We start from the raw sequence: 8,008 nt of genomic DNA on the forward strand, positions 1-8,008 counted from the left end.
TTTTACCTTTTTCAATGTAAAGAGTGGTTTGAATATTCTATTATTAATTTGGTAATTTTATAAAAAAAATGAAAATTTGCTATATTAGGTTGGGATTTGTTTTTTAATAAAAAAAATATTTTTTTAGGATTAAATATGTTTTTATCCCTAAATTATCATACAATTTTGGTTTTAGTTTTTATTTTAAATTTTGATCCATTTTCATTTCTTTTCTTTTAGAAAATCTCTGATTTTGTTCTCTAAGACCAACGTTGTTAGTTTGTTTATGACATGATTAACAATGTGTTATGTGTTTAAGACACATGTACTGTTAAGTAACGGACATGTAAAATGAAATGGTTTAATGAATGTTTATATTAAAGACTCACATTGAAATTTAAATTAGGGTTCAAGTAGCTTTGACCGAAATTGAAATTAGGGTTCAAGTACCTTTGTTAATTTTAAGTAAGTTCATTTTTTTTTTCATTTTTGTGGAAATAAAGGGTGGGATTATGGATCTAGTATTTCAGTGTGTATGTAATTTATTTTCAAAATCATTATTATAGTGTGATGAAATATAAAAGTAAAGGATTGGGTGATATACATAGGAGCATTGGTTCAAGAATGTTGCAAACATGTGGATCGTCTTCACAATTAACATAAACATTTGTGACTATGGGAAAAATTGTTGCTGAAGGGAACTACTATGAACAACAAAGGAAGATTATCTTTGAGATGTAAAAATTGGACAATAAGTAAAACAATGAGTTACTTATAGTGATGAAATTTTTATTAATAATTTGTTATTTTTATTGTATATAATTCACATTTTAACTACTTTGAATGGATGGATGAAGGAGTCTCAAATTGAAGTTACTTTACAAACAAAAAGTGAAGAAGATAAATTTTGTTTTGAAAAGGAAAAAGTTGTCCTAGACTGAAAGAAGAAGAATGAGAAATTGAAGAGGAAATTACTGCAACATATAAAAGTTGGACAAATTATGCTACTTTTGTTTGTTCTGTCATGGACATTAACAATTATATTTTTTTGTTATGTTTTTGTTAAAGATTAATTGTAATTAGTATTGTAATATTGTGTTATACCATTAATGTTTTGAATTCTCTTTTAGTATTGTACCAGTGATGTTAGTAAAATGTTCATGTACTATGTTGGTTAATCCTAGAACAATGTTATGTTATATGAATTTAAACATGTTGTGCTCCTTTGCTGATGCTATATGAATTGTGCATAAAAGTGGTTCATAACAACATTGAATTAAATACAATTTTTTGAATAAGTGGTAAGTGATCATACAACCTTATTAAAAATAAAATAAAACAGAGTGCATCATATAAGTGGTTCCTAACAACATTCATTTCAATATAATATAGGGTGTCATACATGTACTTTATGAAAAAAAAAAGTGGTCCAAATAACTTTACCCACTGTTAATTTGTTCCATAAGTGGTTAAAAAAAATGTTTTAGAATTCTAAATGAAAGTAACTATAAAAAACATCAGATACATCAAAAGTCATATGACTTATCTAGAGGTTGTGTTGCTATTTACTTGAGACCTTAAAACTTTTACAGTCATGCTTCTTGTTGTTGTTGTTGTAACTGGTTAGTTACTTGGTGTAACAGTGTTTCTTATGCTTTTAAGTGAAGTTTGGTTTAATGGTTTTGCAAAGTTTGTAAATCCATTCCCATTTGCAGTTGTAGCCTGTCAATGAGATGAGATAATTGTATGAATAACAAAACTTGAAAATGATGTGAGTTATAGTTGTACCTTTAGGCCTACTTATAAATGGGTGGAAGTAGTTTTGGGCTATTACTTTTAGGCCATAGTTGTTGACCATTGATTGAGATAATTTAACACCCATAACAACTTTCATATACATTTTTCTTGTAATATGAATGAACATAATCTTTAGGGTTCTTTAATTTATGATGAATTGTAGCCACAACATGTCTACAAGGTAGACTCACTAAATTCTNGGGTTCTTTAATTTATGATGAATTGTAGCCACAACATGTCTACAAGGTAGACTCACTAAATTCTAAAAGTAACAACTGCAGGTATAGTTAGATCCAGAACAAATTTCTCCATTGTGAACCCGTGATAGTGACCTTAAACCTGTTGGGTCTATCAAAAAGGAGGTTCATCGGGGAGACACAATACCAATGAGATATGAGCCCAACCATATAAGGGATTGACACCACTCTCTACCCAAAACCTTAAGGCAATGGGTTAATGGGTCTTTCATCTTTATATAGTGCTCTACTTTCTCATTTCTATCCAATGTGGGACTTGGACTCACACTTCCATTCCCAACAAAACTTTGCATCCCCTACCCACATAGGAATTCCCACTCTGATGAGGACGCATATCACACTTTTTTCAACTTCCCTGTCCAGTCTTTTTCTGGTTTAAGCATAATACTTCCAGGATATGTTTTAACTTTTTCTTTTAGTGTTGCAAACCTACTAATGATATATGACCTAATCCATTCCATCATTATAATGATTGGTTTGTTTCTTCCTAGGAAAATTGTACTATTAATTGACTCACATAAATTATTGATTAAGACATCACATCTAGGATAACTACTGAATGCATGTTTACACCAAGATTTTGATAGAATTGCAAATAACCAATTATAAACATCAACATTAATATTCTTCAACTCATTCATTTTTTTTCCACTCTTGATAGAATGTTGTCTTCGCATCCCCCACCATAAGTTCTCTAATAACTGTTCCTCCACTGAATTTTATCTTGTAATTGCTATATAAATACCTCAAACAAAACCTGTGCTCCACCAAAATTTCCATCAGACTAAATTCACTTTTATCTTTTTTTTTTCTTGAATCACTTTCTAGAATTTTTGTGTACATAAATGCTATGTTACGTCAATGTGACTCAATTGAGAGTGTTTTTGAGATTGTGCATATCATGGTTAAAATGACCCTTATAAAGATTACCACTCAACTTTACGAAAGTTATTGCTTTTGATGAATTTTTATGCTCAAATCTTCTACAATTTCTCATTTTTCAAATGATCCAAATATACGAAAGTAGAGGCTAAAATCTTAAAGTTTCTTGGTCCTAATTTGCATAAAAAAAAATTTAAAATTATTTGTAATGACCTTAATATGGTAATTTTCTTTTCTTAGCAATGTATATATATGTGTAGGTTAAACAAAGCCATATACCATTTGAAACATGTTCCAAAAGCTTGGTAGAAAAAACTCAATACAACCCTATTCAGCTTGGTTTCAAAACTACCATCTTTGATCCTTCTCTCTTTATTCAAAAAACTTCCAATTACATCACTCTTATACTTATTTTACATTGATGATAATCTTGTTAAAGGTTCTTCCTCTTCTACTATCACACATATCATCTCCACACTTAAAAATATATTCTCTTAGAGATCTTGGAAAACTTAGCTTTTTTTTCTAGATATCGAAGCACACTAGCAACACAAATGACTGTCTTATGCTCACCCAATCAAAATATGCACAACAGATGCCTCAAAAAGCTTATATATGCTCTTTGAAAAAGCTCTACAAACTCTCATGATTTCCTCTATAAAGCTCACCATTGATGATTATTTCAATTCAATGATAAACCTGCAAGTTTTCTTGCTCTAAAGCATCACAGTCATCATTTTCTTCTAGAAAAATGAATTGAAATTGAGCATAAAGAGTTTTAGTGCAGTGGCCACTATTACTGCTACAATAACACATCTGGTTGTGACAATGATATAGGCCACAAGTCCAGGTTTGAGATCAGTGTTTGGTCGAATTTCTGGTCAGAGTTTGTGACCAAAGATCTGGTAGCAGCAGAAAACGAAAGTGTTCATATAAACATATTAAACAAATCATTTTTTAATTATATACAATTTCAAATTGACAATTTCCTTCTTTTAATACTAACGCATGCTAAAGTTATTTTTTATATAAGTTAGTCAAATGTTAACAGATTACGAGACTGTTTTCTGTAGCAATTATGAAAAAGTTAATTAGAAATTAAACTTTATTAACAGATATTTATTTAAAGTTTGACTTATATTAACAAACGAACTCCAGAATATTTTTTGTTACACTTATATAAGAGATATAAATTAATCTTGATTAAAGATATTTATCTAAATACTTAACTTATTTGAGCGTCACCGATTCGATCGAGAATCAACTTTATGTTTATATATTAATTATCTGTAAATCATACAAGTTGTTTTAACTATTTAATTATCTGTAAATCATATTTTGTTTTGACTATTTGACAGAATCATTTTGAATTCTCACGGATTTGGGTTCATATTTTTTCGTAACTTTACATTTTGATATATATATATATATATATATATATATATATATATATATATATATATATATATATATATATATATATATACTAATTACCTCTTTATTATTTCGAAATTTAACCTAGCAAATGTTTTTACATGTATATTAAGTATATTTTAGATTGATTTGATGAGAATTTTTCTCCTCAAATGGAACGTTGTCGTGTAAAAATAGGAAAAAGTTTTTTTTAACCACTCTTTTTTTTTATAATTTTTTGACAATACATGTATAGTCTATGATTTTTCAAATATTTTTTTAAAAATAAATTCAAACATACTAGTAAAATGATAACACGTGTCCTGTTGTCAAAAAGTTGTTAAAAAAGAGTTATCAAATTATCATCGTAAAAATATTGGGGCCCAAGACAAAGACGCTCTTCCCACCTGGCCACTTGCACAAGACCCCACAAAACCCTAATTTCCATGACCCTCCAAAAGCAGAGCTAGTTGTTGCCATTGTGCCATTGCAGCATATGTGTAGTGCCAGCCACAAGGAAGAAAAACTACATTAGATAAACAAACACTGTTGGAGACCGAATGCAAAGGGAAAACAAATTTGTAGCTCCCCAAACCACAACATGGCTCACCCCAAAGAGAACAATTAATGTTTTTTTTTTTTTTTTTTCACAACAAAACAGTTTTTGTTGTGTTGTTCTTCTATAATATTAGTAGTATTTAAGCATTTATATATTATTTTCTTTAGTTTACTTTTTTTTTAAAAAAATCTTTCGTAATTATCATTGTGCTTGCTTGCTTCTGTAAAGGCTTTTTCATCTCTTACATGTTTTGTCCACTGAGATCACTTCCTTATACAAAATAGTCAAAATAAAAAAAAAAAAAAATGAATGAAAACACGTTTATAAAGTAGAAGACTTCCTGATCGTCTGATCTTCAACCAAACCATCTTCTGATGAAAACCCATCTCTGTTACTTAATTAAATAATCAATTGATTGATCAATCAATTAATTAATTAATTAATAACTAATCTGTTTCATTACACCCTTTACTTTGATTCCCTTGAGCCATTGAATCTAATTCCTCTCTCCCCTAACATCTAAGCACCATTTTCCTTTTCCCTTTTCTCTCTCTTTCTCTCTTTCTCTCTTTCTCTCTCTCTACCCTTCCACCCATTAGAGAGTGGAAAGACCATTCATATGTGTTCATATTTTGTTAGGTCATGGATACAAGAGATAGAAGAGACAGCCCTCTTTGTTAATTTCTCCTTAAGACCTAGCTGTGAAGGGTTTGACTTTTGTCGTCCCTTGAATTCAGAAAACGCAAAGCAAATCAATCTCCTGTTACTAACATAACGCATATATAGCTGGCAAGTTGGCAAATTGCGTTGTAGCTTTAAATTTGCTTAACCTTGTTCTTGCTTTGTCATCAGGAAATATTCTAGGGTAAGAAAACAGTGTGCTTGTTCAGATCTTCTTATTCTTTTCTTGGAGGAAGACACTCTCAAGAACAGCAATTCTGGCTAATCCTTGGTGGACCGGTCATCAGGTGGGGTTGGGTGCAGGGGTAGACCCTGCGACCAATTCGCCATCTTCCACCTTAAACAAACGTCACATGGACCTTTCCATCAACGAGAGAAGCTTCGGCAGAGAAAGAGAAAGAGAAGATGAAGAGGAAGAAGATAGAGACAACGGCGATGAACCCAAAGAGGGTGCTGTCGAGGTTGGAACTCGCAGGCCCAGAGGGAGACCACCGGGCTCCAAGAACAAGCCCAAACCACCAATCTTTGTCACCAGGGACAGCCCAAACTCCCTCAGAAGCCATGTCATGGAGGTTGCCGGTGGCGCAGACGTCGCCGAAAGCGTCGCCCAGTTCGCTCGCCGCCGCCAGCGTGGGGTGTGTGTCCTCAGTGGGAGCGGTTCTGTTGCCAACGTCACTCTCCGGCAACCGGCAGCGCCGGGAGCGGTTGTCGCACTGCATGGAAGGTTTGAGATTTTATCCCTAAGCGGAGCGTTTCTGCCTGGCCCTGCTCCGCCAGGTGCCACCGGACTCACTGTGTATCTGGCCGGAGGACAGGGCCAGGTTGTAGGAGGAAGCGTTGTTGGTCCTCTTGTGGCAGCTGGACCAGTGATGATTATAGCTGCAACTTTTGCTAATGCTACATATGAGAGGTTGCCACTTGAAGAGGAGGATGAAGATGGTGGCGGTGGTGGCAGTGTCCAAGGAGGAAGTACTCTGGGAGGGTCTCCTCCTGGAATCGGTAGCAGTGGCGGTGGTGGTGGTGGTGACGGTGTGAGTGGTGGAAGCCACTTGCCCGGTGGGATTCCCGATCCTTCTTCTTTGCCTTTGTATAACCTTCCACCAAACCTTCTATCCAATGGAGGAGGCCAAGTGGGGCATGAGGCTTATGCTTGGGCACATGGCCATGGAAGACCACCTTTCTGAGCTCATATCAAAGGCTTTAGATTGCAGTGAGGAGTTTCACAACTCTAATGTTGTGCTCACATGATGCTGGATCAAGATCTAATGATGTTGTGTTCTAGTTTGAGAGATTAGGAATTGAGGAAAAGAATTGCAAAGATTTAGAAAACTGGAGTAGTTGTTAAGAAGCGTGGGAGATGAAGAACGGAAGACTGTTTTACTTAGCCAGTGTATATGTATATTGGAGTAAGAACTTTGATTTCTGTGTTTTTTCTTTCCTTTTGCTTTATGTGTTTGGAATAATGATGATGGCGTATTTTTAATGGATAAATTTCTGAATAGTTTAATCGAGTACATTTTAATTCATTATCTCTGTGTTATGTTTGATATTTTTGTTCTTGAGATATTATATTCATGTAAAAGATACATATATATTTTACTAGGATGACATTTTTTTATGCCTCTGCATTATATTATTCATCTTTAAATATAAAAAATGTGGTATAAAATAATAGTTCGCTTTCCTTATTTGGGTTCTTAATATTATCATTATTATTTTACTACCCACTTTGGGGCTATTAAATACATGATGGGATGATTGATTAGACTTGCAGGATGTGAAGAAGTTTGTGTTCATGTTTGTTTCTGGGGGAGGGAAATTTTGATTTTCACACGCCATTGGATTTGATTGTTCTTGTTATCGTGTTCTTCCTTCGTTCTTTAACTGTTCTTTTCTACTGCTGAGAACAAATTGAATCACTGTTTAACATGACATAATGGGTTAGACATATAGAAGATTCATGCATGGTGTGTTTCTCACACACAACTTTACCAAACAAATTTATATTTAATTTTCAAGCATACCAATCTCATTCTTTATTAGAATTGTTATGAATGAGAACTTTGCATATTTACTCTGCTTGTTAAATGCAGATACCAACCATATGGATATCTTTTAAGAATAATAAAAGTATTTAAACATTTATTTTCTCTCGATTTTTTTAATAATGAAAAGATTTTAGAACAATGTAATGTATAAAGAGAAGTGGGAGTAGATGTAATATATAAGATGGCTTGCCTTTTCTGTCTTGGCAATTATTGTTTGGGTAACATGATTCATATAATAGTTTTAACAACACTTTTATATATATTATTACTCTTTCTTTTTACACATCACATGCTCATATATTATTCTTAATTTCTTTCAAGATAGTTAAAAGACTTAGTTGCATTAAAAAAATGTCCTTACTATCATTGCCAACTTCCTTGGACACAAAATC

General features: G+C 32.8%; 1 protein-coding gene across 1 annotated transcript; it reads left to right on the forward strand.

The window, feature by feature from the left end:
• The first annotated feature begins 5,078 nt into the window (after positions 1-5,078).
• LOC106770809 (AT-hook motif nuclear-localized protein 20-like) lies at positions 5,079-7,094 on the forward strand. The gene has a single exon (XM_014656621.2). It carries the CDS (start codon positions 5,922-5,924, stop codon positions 6,750-6,752), a length of 831 nt encoding a protein of 276 aa, XP_014512107.2. The 5' UTR covers positions 5,079-5,921; the 3' UTR covers positions 6,753-7,094.
• Positions 7,095-8,008: the final 914 nt, after the last annotated feature.

Source organism: Vigna radiata, chromosome 8, assembly GCF_000741045.1.
Source record: "Vigna radiata var. radiata cultivar VC1973A chromosome 8, Vradiata_ver6, whole genome shotgun sequence".
Taxonomy (NCBI): domain Eukaryota; kingdom Viridiplantae; phylum Streptophyta; class Magnoliopsida; order Fabales; family Fabaceae; genus Vigna; species Vigna radiata.

Excerpts from the sequence above, each read along its gene's own strand:
- LOC106770809 (XM_014656621.2), top strand. The coding sequence starts at position 5,922 with ATGGACCTTTCCATCAACGAGAGAAGCTTCGGCAGAGAAAGAGAAAGA.